This window comes from Pelobates fuscus, chromosome 6 (assembly GCF_036172605.1).
Source record: "Pelobates fuscus isolate aPelFus1 chromosome 6, aPelFus1.pri, whole genome shotgun sequence".
Lineage (NCBI taxonomy): Eukaryota > Metazoa > Chordata > Amphibia > Anura > Pelobatidae > Pelobates > Pelobates fuscus.
The window spans coordinates 250,112,626-250,131,630 of record NC_086322.1 but is presented as its reverse complement, the minus strand read 5'-3'; the positions used below and the strand labels follow the sequence as shown (position 1 = coordinate 250,131,630).

The 19,005-nt window shown below is 41.1% G+C and overlaps 1 protein-coding gene across 2 annotated transcripts in view; it reads left to right on the top strand.

Annotated features, from left to right (window-relative positions):
- The window catches only part of AARSD1 (alanyl-tRNA synthetase domain containing 1), a 194,414-nt gene that overhangs the window by 110,671 nt on the left and 64,738 nt on the right, over nucleotides 1-19,005 (top strand). For both annotated transcript variants that reach the window (XM_063458923.1, XM_063458924.1), the window contains exons 9-10: nucleotides 5,513-5,579; nucleotides 17,076-17,167. In XM_063458923.1, coding sequence (XP_063314993.1) covers nucleotides 5,513-5,579; nucleotides 17,076-17,167 — 159 coding nt within the window. The remainder of the gene's footprint in view (nucleotides 1-5,512; nucleotides 5,580-17,075; nucleotides 17,168-19,005) is intronic.

Below are 19,005 nucleotides of genomic sequence, written 5' to 3'. Positions count from 1 at the left end.
GGCATCTGGGCAGAGCTGGCCTCTGCCCTACCTACCCTTTTGCTCTGGGGCCTGACGACCCACCAACAGCTGAACCGCTGGCTACAGGGCAGCGCGCCGCTGGCCTCTACCCACCCGGCAACAAGGAGGGAGACTGCAACCTCCGTCCCCAGCAACAACTTTGTCCAACCAAGGGGGAGGGCATTCAGGTCGTTAACAGGCAGGACACTGGATCTACAAATGGGCACTTGTGGCAGGGGTCCATCTAGAAAAACTACGCCTTTTGGGAAAGGCCAACAGACTATCGGAGCCCCAGACTGATTGGAGGTCTGGGTTCTGGATAGTCTCCCAGGGAGAGGAGAGATATGTGACAAACTCCCCTTTTCAAGTGAGTTTGCATAAGCTCCTGGAGGAGCCTGCTTGCCAGCCTCCTGCCCACAGACTATGGGCCCTGCAGGGAAACCTGTTACAAACTACCAAACTTGACCGACTGTTAGCACTTATTTTCCTGGAACTGTTTTTGGCAGGGGCCATGCTTGCGGTCAGTCAAATCTTTGACTTCCATGAAATTCCTGAACCCCTGAACCGATCTGGGTGATTTTTGGATATGTTGTTCACGGGGCTATCAGGGGATGTGACTTTTATGGGGATATGTTGGATTTTGGGGTACTTTCTGAACTTTGTGAAAATTTTTATTTTTTTCTGCCTGGAGATAATTGAGTTACTTACAGGACTTAACTCAATTATTTCCTAAGCAGAGGGGCGGGATTGTGTGCTGTACATGGGCGTGTCACAGACTGTATGTTTGCTCTGATTGGTTTATGTCCTTTGTGTTCCTGTGCCCCATCAGGTCCAGGGGGTGTTCCTCTGGCCTGGAAAATGGTATAAAAGACCAGTGTGTCCCATTAAACTAGAGATTCCTGTTTACACTCCAAAACGGTGTGTCGTCCAGTTATTGGAGGGAAAGAAGATTTGCTCCTGTGTCTGCTGTTCCAGCTTGCAGGAGATTTAACGGGGAAAGTCCTTGTAAGGATTAGAGCTAATTCCCCAGTTGGTTCCAGAGTTCCCAGGACTGAGTGTCATCCAGTGCCTGGAGGTGTCAGAGCCAATTTCCCCTTTTGGCTCCAGGAGGGAGGTGGCGGTTCCAGGGCCCCAGTCAAACTACGGTGACTGAGGGCAAGAAGTGCTGCGGTTTGTCCCCTCGTCCAGCTAGGAAGCGGTCCTCTGGCGGAGGTACCCAGTCAGGGTGCCAGGTGATCCGTTACAGAGATGAATGATGTTTTCCTGACTGATGCTCTCAGACCTCAGTCGCCCCTTTCTGGAGACCCCATGGAGATTCTGGGTCCTTCGGGAAAACCTCTCTTTGACCCACGCCTCCTCAAGCACCTATGCTACGAGTGGGTTTTCCCTGGCATCACTGCGGAGCTCCTGAGATACTGACTGAGTGTCCTCGTCCAACACTGCCAGATAAGGTGGCTCTTACCCCTGACTACGACCCGGTGTTTGCCACGTTTATCACACATTCCGAGAAGGACCCGCGCAAGTGTCTGGAGCCTGGTCTACACTTTGCCCAAGACAAGCTCCTGGATATCAGCAGCCTGCTGACTCAAAAGTTTCTGATGACTGATGACGCTCTGAACGACTGGTCTCCGGTAAATGCACATCTCCTTCGTGAATCGGCCCAACGTGCCATTTGCTTGTAAGGCACTGCTAATATGGCCCTTTCCATCGAGCGCAGCGAAGGCGGCCTTTTACAAACTGGACGGCAATCTGGCTGACCTCTAATAAACTAGGACCTGATGTCAAAGTCTTGCACTTCGGGGATGGCTTGTTATAGGAATTGAACCGGCATGTGTTGATCTACATATCTCTCAACAAGGATCAGTTTGTACCTCTGTTCTGGTGGTCGTTTTTCCTCAAGGGCTTGTTGGCTGCGAGGATGCACCACCAGCAGGTCTCTGGTCCTCATCCACACGGGGTAAAAGTCCTTCCTTGTTTACCACACTCGGCAATTGCTGGCAGGACATTTAATTTTTCTCCTCAGTGGGATGCCCTTACACGAGACCCCTGGGTGCTTCAGATAGTCTCCAGTTTCCGAATCAGGCTTGTGGATCCCTCGATGCAGTCGCCTACTTTGCCCCGATAAGTCTCTACAGGGACGCTTCTTCACTGATCCATTTAGAACTGCTCACTCTGTTGGAGAAATGAGCGTTAGGTTCCCCTTGCTTTCTGTGCGACGTCTTCCTTGTCAAGATAAAGATGAGGATTTTCATCTGGATTTTCAACCTTTGTGCTTTCAATGTATATGCCATCTATCAACATTTCAGTATGGAGGGCACTCATTTCCTACAGGACTTGCTCTGCAAGGGTGATTGGTTCTTGCGTCTGGACCTAAAAGATGACTATCTATGTTACCGATCCACTGCAACGGCAGGCATTTTCTTCAGTTCTGGTGGCAGTACCACCTTTTACTATTCAGCTGCCTTTCGTTCGGCCTCAGTTCTTCCTCATGGTGTTTCACTAAGTAGTTGATGCCGGTTATGGCTGCTCTGAAGTCCTCGAGTCTCTTTGGGGGATCTTGCAAAAGTGATTATAGGAACTGCACTCAATCCCAGCAGCCACCGGTGCTCCGGAATAGGACCAGCAATCCCATCACGTCAAGGCAACAAAAAAGTTCACCAGACACTCAAAGTGTCAAAGCCACAGGCAGATTTAATGGAACAAAAAAGAGAAGCAACATTTCAACCTACCACGAGGTCTTTTCCAAGTTTTTTCTCTTTGGGTGATCTGGCATGGACAATAGGTCTGCCCTCATCCTCCAGGCCGTTTCCGCTGTCCGCTATAAAAATCGCCTGGGAGGTTCCCTCTCCAAGCTCCTGTCGGATCTCACGAAGGATCTTTACCTTTACTGTCTGGACAAGAACTTGTCATTCAGAACGGAGTACCTTCCGGGGCAGGCCAATGCCGTGGCGGACGGGTTTTTCCGACACTGGAGGGATGTCAGTGATTGGCAGCTTCATCACTCTGTGTTTCGTGTGCTGGACTTCCTTGGGAACCTGCTCCATCTAGATCTCGTTGCATCCAGGGTGAACCGTCAGACGGAGTTGTTCTTCTGCTGATTTCCGGATCCCCTTAGCCAGGCAGAGGACGCACCCGTTGATGTTGGAGGGTCGTCTTTCCTTTTTGGCCCCGTTTCCAGGGTTCCTGGGATGTTTCGAGCTTCTTGGCGACGGCTTATGAGTTGCTCTGGAAATCATGGGTGCCTGGCACCATGCACGCCTAGCGGTTTTGGCATAGATGGTGTTTGGAGAGGCGTTTGGATCTCTTTAGGACCCTTTTCTGAATTTCCTCGCCATTTTTGCAGACTTTTTATGTCTTCCAGTCTGACTTTTTGATGGCTTGTGTTTTTTCTCAGGGCTCTTGCTTGGGAAAGCACTCTAGTTTGCAGGCTGTTCCGAGGTGTGTGTCTTTCGAGACCCCTGCCTCTAGCTATTCCAAATTCTGGGATATTTTGGTCATCCTTCGTTTTCTTGAAGCCTGGCCAGATGACAAGGATTTTACTTTGTCTACTTGCAGGTTAGCTGTCTCTCTTCCTCTGCTGCATGTCTTTCTGTCACATTTCAGATGTTCGCCCTATTGATGTGGAGTTTTTTCTCTTTCTACTCTGATGGTATCTCCTTTTCTGTTTCGTGCAGAACAAATCTAACTCTTTGTCTGTATCATACCCTTTTTTTCTGGAAAGGCTACGCCTCTGTGTGGCTCTTTTTCTGCGTACCTATATTTCTGCAATTTCGGCACTTCGTGCCTTGGCCCGTGAACAACTTGATTTCTTATTTGGCACCATTTAGGAGGTCTCCGCACCTACGATCGCTCATTGGATTCGTTTGATTCTCGCCTCTGCCGGCATGGAGAAGTCCTTTGGTGCACATTCGGTTGTGGATGCTGCAGCGTTGGTGGCTCTGGATTCGGGTGGGTCCCTTTCGGATATTCTACTCGCCACGGATTGGTCTAGGGAGTCAACTTTGCTTACGTTTAATTTTTTGTCCACGTTCTCATGTTTTATTTTGCCTTTGTATCTGAGTGTTAAAATGGCAAATCTGAAGCCTCCTATATTGCCATAAAATTAGGGATTATTCTAGCCTTGGTGATGGAATAATCTAGATTTTATTAGAGACAAGAGGCGAATATTTCCCAACCTGCTTGTTTTTTTTGTTTTTTTTGCAATCCCCTCCCTGGGATTTTTCTTGTTCTCTGTTGAGGGTTAGTGGATGTTTTGATGTTTGTGTTTGTTGTAATTGATTGTTTCCTTTGATGTTGTGGTGCTTGTTGCCTGTTTGCACTGTGTTATATGCTACTGTGCTGTTGTACCTTGCATGAAGTTCTGCCTTGGCAGTTTACTTTCACGATGTCCCTCTCTCTTTACAGTTACAAATGTATTCTGGTTGTGTCTACGTACAGTTGTCTCTGTTTGATTTCTTACTCTCCTGCAAGACCTCATCAAAGAAAGTGGGAGTGTCTGTCTGAGCGTTTTATGCTACTGTATTTATTCTGATTGTTTCTGAAAAGTTATGTTAACCATTTCTTTGTTGCTGGAGGTTTCAGTATAGATGGTAAAGCAAATATTCTTCTTGTGTCTTTAATAAAATGTTGATTATTATTTCACCAAGGCTAGAATAATCCCTAATTTAAAATGTCAAGTTACAGCCCCATTGTTAACACAAGTTAGGAGGTGATGATCAAACCAGAGGAGAGCTGTTTTTTGTTTTTTTTAGTAAACAAAACTCAAGATCTCTGTATGTTTGTTCCTACTCACACAGAGCAAGCACTATTTTCATTTGACAAGATGGAGGGTACTGGAATTGTGAGATATCATCCAGCACTATGGAATGCACACACGGCATGATGAATGCAAATTGTTGTTTCCATAATTTACATTGCTATAAATAAAAACTGGTGTTTGTGAATATCGTGAGTTATCATCTCACCTTGAAATTTGAGGCTTCTTATATGTTAGGTTGGTTAGCGGGAAGGTTGAAGTCAAAAGTAAAAATTAGGAAGCAAAAAATGATCAAGAAAAGTAGAATTAAAACTAGGCAGATGGTTGATAATAACGATGCAGGCTGATAAGAGATTGAAGAGGTGAATTTAGTGAACCTCAAAAGAGGAAAATGAGAGAGAGAGAAGGACAATGGGGCAAAGGTTGGAAGAAACATTGAGGGAAGAACAAAAATCCCATCCCACCCACCTTAATATCACACGGTTTGGAAAAGTGGCTCAGTTGCTGCTTCCATTTGGTCAGTTGTTTCATTCATCCTTGGTTATCAATCTATCTTTTTTAATAAAACTTCTGATTTTTACATATTGTAATATATTAGATATAATATTAGTGTTATTACATTCAGCAACAGGAATATGGGATAATTCAATGTTTATGCAGTTGCATTTTTTAGCAACCTCTGGGTAACTAATATTCTACTGTTTACCTTCTTTTGTAAGTACTTCTAATACAGCATTGTGTAATTGTTATTTTTAGGAATGGCCCTGAAGAACACATAGAAGCTGTGGAAAAATTACAGAAAACTGTTAAAGTACTCCAAAAGGTAGTGAGATAAACTGCATTTAATATGGTTGTTGATAACAGAGTAAAATCTAACTCAAGGTCTTAACGTCTAAACCAGTCTACAAGCCAGTCACTGTGCTAATGTGGAGGGACTTACAAGCACTCAATTCCTGGGTTTATTGCCTTCAAGTGTAATACTTCGGAATAAAAGTTCATTTGGAACTCAACTGCAGATTCACTAATAAATTAATACTGTCACTTTAAGAATATTTGAAGTAGTTGATTTATTGTTTTTAGTTTTTTAGAAATAAACAATCTTCAGAAGCAAATCAATCTGTAGATATTCAATAAAGTAAATGCAGATCATTATTAGGATATTTTAGCACAGTCCATTAGACTTGGATGCAGTTTAAAGAAAAAGTAATGAACATGCGAGTTGTGCAGGGTATATTCTTAATGCAAGTTGTATAAGGGAATTTATTTGAGCACAGTGAGCAGACTTCAGTATTCTCTGGAATCCCTCCTTTAAACTGAAAATATGACCAATACAGCAATTCGAGTAAAACTGAAGAACTTCACTTGATTCTGATAGATGATGATTAGAGAAAGTCCTTTCCAGTTTAGCGAAGCCTGTAGTTCTGTGGAATCAGTTTGGGATTTAGAGGTGAGAGTAGTCCGTTGCATGTCCGTTCAAGGAGTTGAGAATTCAGCAAAGTCTGTTTGGAGGTTCAAAGGTTCAGTACACAGCTTGGTAAGACAGGGAGCTCAGTCTGCACTTTGTTACTTTGGAGCAAATTGTTTGAGCACCTGAGATTACCTTCAGCTTCGTTTTAACACAGTTATAGATGACATCAGAAGCATAGGTGGGGCCTGATCGGTGAACCAGGAAGTGGTGCACAGTGTCAGCTGATCAATAATCATGACATCAAGTTCTTCCATATAAGCAGTGACAATCAACTTGGTATGTGAGCTAGGAAGTGTAACTCCCTGCTCTGGGACTAAATGGGCAACTTTAAAGGGACATTATAGCTTAATGTAGTTGTTCTGGTGTCGATAGCATGTCCCTGCAGGCATTTTAATGTAAATGTCAATACAACAATCTAGAATGTGTTGGCACTCTTCTACTGAATGGTGCTGGTATTGGAGGTATTCCCCATAACCTCAATACTATATACACAAAACCTTAAATTCAATACCGCACTCAAAAAAAATATTATGACCTTATGTAAAAAGAGGTTGAGAGTCACTTGATCAATATGCAAAAAAAGGAAATCGATTTATTATACACTAATTATCTACAACAATTCATGAGTAATATACAAATTACTGTAGTATTTTGATGATAACCTTATGAATTGATCCACTTAACAAAATGCATGGTATATATATCCCAGATTATGTACAGCTATTTACAGTCTATAAACACAATATATGTGGAGTTTGATAGTTCATAAATGTTCAGATGGATCCACCACTCAATGGTATTCTTTAATTAGAAAACAAAACGGAAAAAGTGGAATAAATTGAAAAAATTTGAAAATGAAAAATATGCAAAAAAAATTGCAAAAAGTAAATAAAAAATAATAAAAAAATAGAAAAAATGATAATTGAACGTTCACTATATATATATATTGAGAGAAAAAAGTTGGTTGGATCTCACCAATTTAGGATTTCCCCTCTGGGCTTCAGATTATCCACTAGTAATAGGATGTCCAATGGTTGTTAGAGTATAACATCAGAATCCCTCTATGTGGAAACCAGGAAAAACTCCTATAATGGATGTTTGCAATATCAAATGTCCTCTTGTTACTCGGCTGTGCTGGGCATGTATAACGCGTTGGCTGCTCTCACTCGCGTCTTGCGTCGTGTATAACTGCTGGGCAGAGTAACAAGAAGAAATTTGATATTGCAAACATCCATTATAGGAGTTTTTCCTGGTTTCCAGATCAAGGGATTCTGATGTTAACAACCATTGGACATCCTATTACTAGTGGAAAATCTGAAGACCAGATGGGAAATCCTGAATTGGTGAGACCAACCATATCTCTCTCTCTCTCTCTCTCTCTCTCTCTCTCTTGGAGTGCCATATTGAATTTAAGGTTTTGTGTAAATGTCAATACAGCCCAGAGTTTCTCATTAAGTAAGAATAAAACGTAAAAGGTGGAAGGGCATTTCAGTACAACTACTGTAGCTTCAGAAAAATACCTCAATATTTATTTACCCTGATTTTGTGAATACCTCATAAGTCTCGGATTTAAATGCATTTTTGTCGTTTTAGGTCCTAAAAAGCATAAATCACTTTGTCACAATGTGATTTAACATAAACTTCATACAATATCCAATATTGCTATATCATAGTCACATATAAATATCAACACAGGTGAAAATAAGCAAAGACACAAAGCATAGAAAATTAAGCATCTGTTGACTTCCACTCCCATAATGCAAGGACTTCGTGGCAAAGTATCAAAATCACAAATAATTCATAGAAATTACTCAATTTAATATCTTTACACAATATCTTAGACCTTAACGGCTGTGTGTTTAGTTATTTAGAGGAAACAGCATATTTACACTGTTATACAGGCTGTACACTTACTACTTTACATTGTAGCAGAGTGTCATGTCTTCAGTGTTGACACATGAAAAGATTACGCACTCCTGCAGGTCACCCCATCCCTTAAACATATACAAAAGAAAATCTATCTACCGTCACCTCCTCAATGCTGCCAAATTCATGATACCTGCCCTCTGGAAACAGGATAAGAACCCCAACAGTGGAGCAGTGGCTAGACAGGGTGGTGGAAATCCAGTCTGACAGGGACTGACACGAAACACACGGAACGATGGCGACCCTGGTTTCAATATATGGGGCATCATGGGTGGGGGCCGGTGGGGAGACAATAGGTCTCCCCCGCCCCTCTTGTTACTTTTGGCCCCCATCCGCCACTCATGGGTGGGAGCCGGACGGGGTGGGGGGGCGCAATAGGTTCCCCCGATCTTGTTACTTTTGGCCCCCACCCGCCGCTCATGGGTGGGGGCTGAAGAAGAGGAGACAAAAGGTCCACCCCTGCCCCCCTCTTTAGTTACTTTTGGCACCCACCTGCTGCTTATGGGTGATCTGAAGAAAGGGAGAGAAGATTAAGTGATTGGGGAAAGGTAAGTTCGGCATGACAGTGCCGCTTTAAGTCCCCCCAGATTGCTCAGAAAAGGTATTAAACTTGCCTTTTCCCCCACACTGTGCCGGTCTTGCCATGGCTTGCCTTGTTAGGTCTACTTATTTTTTTTTCGGGGGGATTATCCTTCAGTCTGTCACCTATTAATTAAATAAATGGAGTTGGAATGCACATAAGTAGCATCTCTCTCTTTACTACTAATTTATTATATATATTTTTTTATTTCTCAACATGAACGTACATATATCTATAGATTTGAGATATTAATTTACTCCTTTTTATATATCTCCTCTGGTGGTACTGTTGTTTTTTTTGGCATTTCTTTCTCCTCATGATGTTTTGTGTAATCCATCTAATACCATTGATCAACCAGCATGGGAGGGCTGGCAGCCTCAGACCTGGAGGGCAAATCCAGTCAAGTGGCCTATTGCACCACCGAATCAGCTCACCATCCATGCCCACCTTTTCCTGTTTTTATAACGGATATTGATGTTTTGCTAATCAGCAGCTCTTTGCTGCACCCACTCCTATGCGGCTCCGACTTTCAATGTTGTCAAAGTGCAGGCTGAGAATCTCTGAGCCTGTACTCTGACTCACTGAGCACCGGAACCACGAGGGAGAGGATATGATCTAAGGCACCTACTGCTGGTATGCACCAGTGGACCACCAAGGAATCCTTTAAATTGAATATGCTGGTGTTTTGGCCGCCGGGCACCTCTGTTGTCATGGCGCCCTTCGTGACCATTCAGCTTGCACAGCCCAAAGGCTGGCCCTGCTGACAGAAACTCTGGCACTCACTCTCAATAACACACATAAACCCTGACAGACACACACTCACTGACAGGCACACACACACACACACTGACAGGCAGACACACACACACACTGACAGGCAGACACACACATTCACTGACAACCACTTACTTGACAGACACACTCGCTGACACTCACACTCACACACTGGCAGACACACACATTAATAGACACATACACAATTACTGACAGACGCACATTTACTGACCGACACCAGTGCCATCTTAACAACATTATGGGCCCCCGGGCAAAGCAGTGCACTGGGGCCCTGCCTACACAGTTCAAAGGAATAAAAACGTAAATTATAGATACAATTAAGCTTATATTTATTAGTACCTCCAACAAATGCAATACATACATACAATACATACACACAGACTGCTGAATGCAGTCACATACTGCTGAATACATTCACACAAAGACTGCTAAATACATACACACACCGACTGCTGAATACATGCATACAGACTGCTGAATATATGCATACAGACTGCTGGATAGACACACACAGAGACAGACTGCTGAGTACACAGAGTGCTGAATACATACACACAGTCCGCTGAATACAAACACACAAACAGACTGCTGGATATATACACACAGACTGCTGAATACATACACACAGCTCGCTGAATACACACACAGACTGCTGAATACATACAGATGGCTAAATACACCCATACTGCAATGAACAGTGCAGTGTGTGTGTGTGTGTGTGTGTGTGTGTGTGTGAGTGTGGGGTGCTGTGTGTGTGTGTGTGGATTGCTATGTGAGTGTGGGTGCTGTGTGTATGTGGAGTGCTATGTATGTGGGGTGCTGTGTGTGTAGTACTATGTGTTTGTGGGGTGCTGTGTGTGTTGCAAAGTTTGAGGGGTGCAGGTACAAATGTTTAGTTTTTTTTTTTTTTTTAATACCACTATACATTAAAATATCTACATCTGCCCCACTCTTCTTCTTACCTTTGGTGAAAGAAGGGGGGGGCAGCCATCCTTGGTGGTCCAGTTATGAGTTCTGTACAACCTGCAGCTCATCTGGCTGCAGACTGTCTCCTGTCCTCCTGCGCACAGAATGCTGTGTGGAGCATTGCCATGGTAACACACGGCAATGCTCCACACAGTCTGCTTGCGGGAGGAGTGATCTGCTTTCACCCCACTTCTCCATTAAACCTCTCCCCACCCCCTCCCCTATCTTTCTCCATCTTTGAAATTCACTCAATTTGTCTGTTCAAACCCATCTCCTCTAACATAGCTGTCGCCCCCCTGTAGATGTCCAAATAGATGTACAAGTGTTTATGCAGATTAGGACTGTAGAAAAGAGTATCTGGATTATGTGCATGGAAGTCGTAGATAGGGATCTCTGGGCTGCGCGCTCGAAACCTTGTCCATCCCTTCGAAGGCCCTGATTAGATTAAAAACAGTGTTGGCTTTTATTGCCTCTATTATGGCGAGCCCATCATTATCCGCGGGTCGCACCCATCTGACGTTATCTATAAGCTGTATAATGAATATAAATGTATTTTGAATTACCTTTTCAGTGTGGTATCATAAGTTAATATTGTATATGTTTAAGGTATTATGTGGCCTACCTTGATACCAACACCACCACGGAAATCAGAGTGCCTAGACATTTAGAATCTTCTATACTGTAATTCTCTCCTAGTTGGTCTCCCCAAAAGCCGAACTGCCCCACTACAATCTGTAATGATTGCCACCGCCAGGCTGATCTTTCTCGCTCCTTCCATACCTCGTCAATTCAAAATACTGACCTTACCTATAAACTCTAGCCCCTCTTACATATCTTCCCTTATACGTAGATATGCCCCTTTTCGGTCTCTCCGCTCTGCCAGTAACCTTCTCCTGTCTACTAGTGTAAGTGTGGAAAGTACAGGGATGAAAAAGCAGGAAATATGAAGGAAAAAAAAAGGCAAAACTTTTGAATAAGACAGTTGTCTGAAAGGGATGCATGTCCCTCATAGATCACATGTTGTTATTGCTTTCTTCCTAACATAAGGTTGCCACTTTTGAAAAACAATATCTTGGTAAGTTGCTCCTTATGGGATGCCACATCCAGCCTTTCCTTTTGAAATATGCAATATAATTTAATGATAAAAATAGCACTCCATGGCAGATGTGGATGGATCCATTGTTGGGTATTGCATAGGTAACTGCTGATATACGGTACATTTGTCAAAAAGGCTAATTGTTGAATTTTTAGGGTTAGGTACATGAGAAGTTATAATTTACATTTTTACACAGATCACCCCAAAATTGAAATATTTCCATGCATGGCCAAAGATAGTGTATCAGAGGGATCTCACGAGATGTTGGTGGCCTATAACTCCTGGGATTTTTTGAATGCACTAAATGGCCTCCAATTAAAACACACGTTCTAGCTATTTAGGACACATGCATTAAAGAAATACAGAAACTGTCAGGGTATTTATATCGGCAGACATTTTGTGCTATGATAGAAATAAAAATGTATATTGTCAGAGTCACTCTGAACAGAGCAGACTCCATTTTGTTATTTTCAAGCTAACAAAAGACACAAGATTTCTATCCTTTCTGTAACGCTAACTACTGAGCTGGGAGCTCAGTATCACCTAGTGACGAACAGGGAATTTTTCCCTTTAAAAAAAGTTAAGACAAAGGGAAGAGAGGGAGTAGCAGAAAAGAGGGAAGCAAAGGAGTGAACAGTCGGGGGAAAAAGTCAGAGTCGGAAGCAGGCTAAGAAAGAAAAGTGAGTCAGAGCGAGAAAGAGACCCATGACAAACATTCCTTGACACTTAAGACAAAATAGAGTATATCTAGACCTATAGAAAATAAAAGAAAGCGCTCATAGGGGATTAACGTTAAAACACAGGTATCCCCTTGTGTTTATGTCACACTCACAGAATTTCTGTAGGTTTCAGGCTCATCAAATTGATGGATATCCCCAGATTCCTCGAAATTAGGATGGTAGATTAAGCATGTAAAAGATAAAGAATATCATAGTGTAACACTGTTGAAAAGTAAAATATCAGCTTTAATGGTTACACTTACAATATGATAGTTGTAAAAAGGCTCATCAAAACAATTCTGTTTCTTCCATCAGTGTGGAGCCAAAACGTCCTTGTAGAGAGGTCAGGCAGGCAAAACAGATATACAATTATAAAATAATAAAAGTCTCAAGTCTCTACGCGTTTCGTCTGGGTCACCAGACTTCCTCAGGAGTAGTGCTTCAATCCTTCTGGGGACTTCAACTTCCTTTTATAGGTCTCCCCGCCGGTATTTCAATCTAATTTTCCAATTCCGATCAGCTGGATGTTGGTTTGTTCATTCACTCCATATATGGAGTTCCGGATCCTGTTCGTGGAACGCACGTGCGTTCCATAGACCCGGAAACGTCCACATCTTCCCCAACTGAGCGGACGTGCGCCACTGGAACGCACGTGCGTTGCACTTCGTCCGATTTTCACATTGACATTGGAAAAGGTCCCCATGTTGGAAACAAAAAATGAAATTACGTTGTGTTAATTTAATACACGGTCATTGCTCATTTGGCTTACTTCTTTTCTTTATATAGGCAATATTATCATAACCAGAATGTATAATTCTATCCAAAACATAATAGGATCGAGATTATATATTCCCATAATTTATATTGGTCTTTCAGGACCTAAATGCTTCCCATTTGCATGCTATGATCTTGTACTATGGACAAAAATTTTATGGACAACATTGCTAAACAATTCATACCACAGATAGGATTGTGTATTGGAATTACACTTGACTATTTATGTATTAGAAATATATTGTATTATTAGTATATGGATTAATCCAAATGTGTAGGAAAGACGAAACATATTGAAAAGAGTAACAGAAAAAGGGAAGGTATACACAAGAGGTGATAATGGCAAAGGGAAAGATTCTGGAGCCACTTGGCTAAAAATATACATGTGGAAAATAAATAAAATAAAATAGAAATAAAAATAAAGATAAAAATAAAAATAAACATGGATTTTATAAAAAACAAATAAAATCAAAATCCACATTAAGTCCTAGTGGTTGTAAGGTTTTAAGCCTATAGATCCAGAATCCCTCCCTTTGTCTTAGTTTGGTGAGGGGACATCATCACCAAACTAAGACAAAGGGAGGGATTCTGGATCCATAGGCTTAAAACCTTACAACCACTAGGACTTAATGTGGATTTTGATTTGATTTGTTTGTTATAAAATCCATGTTTATTTTTATCTTTATTTTTATTTTATTTATTTTCCACATGTATATTTTTAGCCAAGTGGCTCCAGAATCTTTCCCTTTGCCATTATCACCTCTTGTGTATACCTTCCCTTTTTCTGTTACTCTTTTCAATATGTTTCGTCTTTCTTACACATTTGGATTAATCCATATACTAATAATACAATATATTTCTAATACATAAATAGTCAAGTGTAATTCCAATACACAATCCTATCTGTGGTATGAATTGTTTAGCAATGTTGTCCATAACATTTTGTCCATAGTACAAGATCATAGCATGCAAATGGGAAGCATTTAGGTCCTGAAAGACCAATATAAATTATGGGAATATAAAATCTCGATCCTATTATGTTTTGGATTGAATTATACATTCTGGTTATGATAATATTGCCTATATAAAGAAAAGAAGTAAGCCAAATGAGCAATGACCGTGTATTAAATTAACACGACGTAATTTCATTTTTTGTTTCCAACATGGGGACCTTTTCCAATGTCAATGTGAAAATCGGACGAAGTGGAACGCACGTGCGTTCCAGTGACGCACGTCCGCTCAGTTGGGGAAGATGTGGACGTTTCCGGGTCTATGGAACGCACGTGCGTTCCACGAACAGGATCCGGAACTCCATATATGGAGTGAATGAACAAACCAACATCCAGCTGATCGGAATTGGAAAATTAGATTGAAATACCGGCGGGGAGACCTATAAAAGGAAGTTGAAGTCCCCAGAAGGATTGAAGCACTACTCCTGAGGAAGTCTGGTGACCCAGACGAAACGCGTAGAGACTTGAGACTTTTATTGATTGGCATTTTATTATTTTATAATTGTATATCTGTTTTGCCTGCCTGACCTCTCTACAAGGACGTTTTGACTCCACACTGATGGAAGAAACAGAATTGTTTTGATGAGCCTTTTTACAACTATCATATTGTAAGTGTAACCATTAAAGCTGATATTTTACTTTTCAACAGTGTTACACTATGATATTCTTTATCTTTTACATGCTTAATCTACCATCCTAATTTCGAGGAATCTGTGGATATCCATCAATTTGATGAGCCTGAAACCTACAGAAATTCTGTGAGTGTGACATAAACACAAGGGGATACCTGTGTTTTAACGTTAATCCCCTATGAGCGCTTTCTTTTATTTTCTATAGGTCTAGATATACTCTATTTTGTCTTACATGTACTGTGAGGATTGCGAGGAATCCTTTTGTTTTATCTGACCAAAAAAGGAAGTAATTATTCTTTTTATTTTTATTTTTATACACTGCACCTGGGTGGTCTAAATCTGTATTCCTTGACACTTAGCTACCTGAGAACATCTGATGAGAATGTCTACTCAACTGGTAATTATACTGGTTTCATTTAATTGATCTAAATTAATTAAAATTTTCTAATAGCATGATATATGACTGGAGAAATCACAATCAGATCTCGATAATTAAAAATCTTAGTTAACTTAGAAGTATATAGTTATAACCATTCCATTCTGCAGATGGAATTAGAATAATTATGTATTTATGTGATTTATCACATGTTAGCATATCGTGATATTTATCCAGGTGTATTGATTTGCTCTAAAATAAGATAAAATATCTGTTTAGGCAAGTTAAAATTCTGCTTATAGAACATGGTAGATTACTCTTATTGGATGGTTCCAGGAAATGACTAATGAGCTGGTTTAAATGTTATTTTATTTAAAATTACATGAGAATAGATCTTAATTACCTAGGAGGTCTAACCAGCATTGAAAGGGTTGTTCTAACTGTTAGCTAAGCTTTATGGCCTTACGCTGCAAGCTCTGTGAAACACCGTCATAAATCTTGTTTAACAATTGCTATGTTAGCCATTGGAATGCGTATTGCCATGGTATTGCATACTATGTTATACTGAATATTCATTGATTATTATCACGCATGTTACATATTATTATTATTTAAATTGTCACAATAAATTGTATCTATTTTTATAACAAATTGTGATTTTATTTATATGGAATACATTTCACTTACACGATAACGATCTTTGGGATCTGAGAATTGAAATAGTGGGCAATTCTCAACTGTTTAATATTATTATGCCATAAATATCCCCACAAAACATTGTTACATGAGTTGTAGTTCAAATAGGCATGTACCACAAAGCACATATACATTAGATTTTTTGACACAGCTTAATGTACAAAAAAGACAATAGCATAGTGTAATACAGTATAACACAACAATCAGGGCCGGACTGGGAAAAAAAATTTGGCCTGGGCATTTTTTAACCATAGCTACCCACTGAAAAGGGGGCGAGGCCGGATAGGGTGTGTCTTGTCATCCCCAATGACAAGCATGCCCCATGTCAAAGTGAGCATGTTGGTTCAATGCTCTTCCAGGGCAGATCATGTGCAGAGCTCTGCTGAAGAGTTCTAGCATGAGAAAAAGGCCCTGTATTTGCTCTGCACAGCGCAAGCAAATTTAAGAACATGCTTGCGTTGTGTTTGCTTGAAACTTGTCTCAAGGGTTTTCATTCAGAGTGTATATAGAGATCTAGTGTGTGTATATCTGTAGATGATCCAGAGTTGGGTAAGGGATCTAGTGTTTGTCTGGAATATAATGTGTTTAGGGGGGCAGTATGTGTGTGAGGGGTTCTGTAGTGTATATACATATATGTTTGGAAGTATTGTGTGTGTGTGGTGCAGCATGTGTATGTGTGAGGTGTGTAGTGTGCATTTGTGAGGAGTATAGTGTGTGTGTGTGAGGGTGCTGTGTGAGGGGGATGTGTGTGTGTGTGTGGGGGGGTCTGTTTAATTGTTTCAGCAAATGAGATAATGGTAGCCACCTTGGCTTTTAGACCTGAGAGTCAGAGATTTGGTTACAAAATCTCTTCTGGATACATGATCTCACCGTGACCCTGTCGTGCTATAGTTCGTTTCATATGTAAATCTATTAATTGATTTCTCAAGAACCAGCATGCACACTGGCTGCTCTCAAAGACCCATGTTTCTCACGCAGGAATGTCCTATTGTTCATTCATTTTGTCACAGCTATGCTATGAAGAAGTTTTAAGGGCTATTGCTGTATTTATAGGTTGCATAGGCCCACAATCAGATGCATAGTGACAGACGTGCCTATATTTACAGACGATCCTTCACTTAAATGTAAATGAAGTAAATAAGAAAACAGGAAATTATGCTGCAACAAATATAGTGTGAATGGTGTGTGCACAATCAGGGGGGCTATTTATTAAGTTTATAAATATATGTATTACTGCGTGTCTTGCATTAACATATTCATATTTTGCTGTTTTTCTTTCAGAACAATTTAACATTACTACGGGATCTTGCTGTTCTCACGGCCCAAACCTTTAAATCTAGTGCAGATCGAGACAAACTATTCACTTTACACAGGTAATATGGAAATGTTGCTTCTAAGGTGGAATAATGATTTGTCACCTTGGGATTAATTACTATAAAAAGGGAATCACACACATTACCAAGACCGGGGGACATATTTTGAGGTATAGATTTTCAGCAGATTTATAGCTCAAAAATTAAAGCTCAGCTTTGTGCTCCTTAAAACCTAGTGAGTAACTGCTTTCCTAGCAGCCGCGTTTATGTTCCTTTTATAGACATTAAACCTTTTTTTTTTTTTTTTTTAAACGTGTGATTTTTTTTCAATGAGACAAAAGCATTGTCACATGTACAATCATGGGAAAATGAAAAGTACACCCTCTTTTAATTCTATGGTTTTGCATATCAGGACATTACAATCATCACTTCCTTAGCAGGTCTTGATATTAGGCAACTACCACATCAGATGAACAACAACACATGATAATATTACACTGTTTCATGATTTTATTTAATAAAAATAGAGCTAAAATAGAGAAGCCATGTGTGAAAAAGTAAGTACACCCTTACTACTTCCATAGGAATTAAGAGGCCAAGGAGCAGCTAATCAAATGCTCAAATACATCAGCAATGATATTAGAGAAGCAATTGTTGCTGCCCATCAAACAGCCATTTCCAAACAATTTAAAGTCCATCATTCTACAGTGAGAAAGCTTATTGAAAAGAAACAGAAAAAACGTTACCAAGCTTCCCAGGAATGGAAGCCCAACCAAATTCACCCCAAGGTCAGACCTTGAGAAATTGCCAGAAACTCAAGAATTACATGTCAGACTCTACAGGCCTCAGTTAGCATGTTAAATATTAAAGTTAATGACAATTAGAAAAAACTGAACAAGTATGGTTTGTTTGGAAGAGTTGCCAGAAGAAAGTTTCGGCTTAGCTTTGCAAAGTTGCATCTGAACAAACCACAGACAAGACCAAAGTAGAGATGTTTGGCCATAATGCACAGCACAACTTTTGGCAAAAACCCAATCACAGCATATCAGCACAAACACCTTTTACCAACTGTCAAGCGTGGTGGTGGAGAGATGATGTGGGCTTGTTTTGCAGCCACAGGACCTTGCGTACCTTGCAGTCATTAAGCTGACCATGAACTCTTCTGTATACCAAAATATTCTATTATTACCGTATATACTCGAGTATAAGCCGACCCGAATATAAGCCGAGGCCCCTAATTTTTCCCCAAAAAACTGGGAAAACTTATTGACTCGAGTATAAGACTAGGGTGGGAAATGCAGCAGCTACTGGTAAATTTCTAAATAAAATTAGATCCTAAAAAAAATATATTAATTGAATATTTATTTACAGTGTGTGTATAATGAATGCAGTGTGTGCGTATGAGTGCAGCGTGTGTGTGTATGAGTGCAGCGTGTGTGTATGAGTGCAGCGTGTGTGTATGAGTGCAGCGTGTGTGTATGAGTGCAGCGTGTGTGTATGAGTGCAGCGTGTGTGTATGAGTGCAGCGTGTGTGTATGAGTGCAGCGTGTGTGTATGAGTGCAGCGTGTGTGTATGAGTGCAGCGTGTGTGTATGAGTGCAGCGTGTGTGTATGAGTGCAGTGTCTGTATGAGTGCAGCGTGTGTGTGTATGAGTGCAGCGTGTGTGTGTATGAGTGCAGCGTGTGTGTGTATGAGTGCAGCGTGTGTATGAGTGCAGTGTGTGTGTGTGAGTGCAGTGTGTGTGTATGAGTGCAGTGTGTGTATGAATGCAGTGTATGAATGCAGTGTGTGCAGGGCCGGTGCAAGGATATTTGCCCCCCCCATATGTCCTGACCTCCCCTCCTCCTCCCTCAGTGGTCCTTACCTCCCCACCCCCGTGTTCCTTCACCCCCCTCCC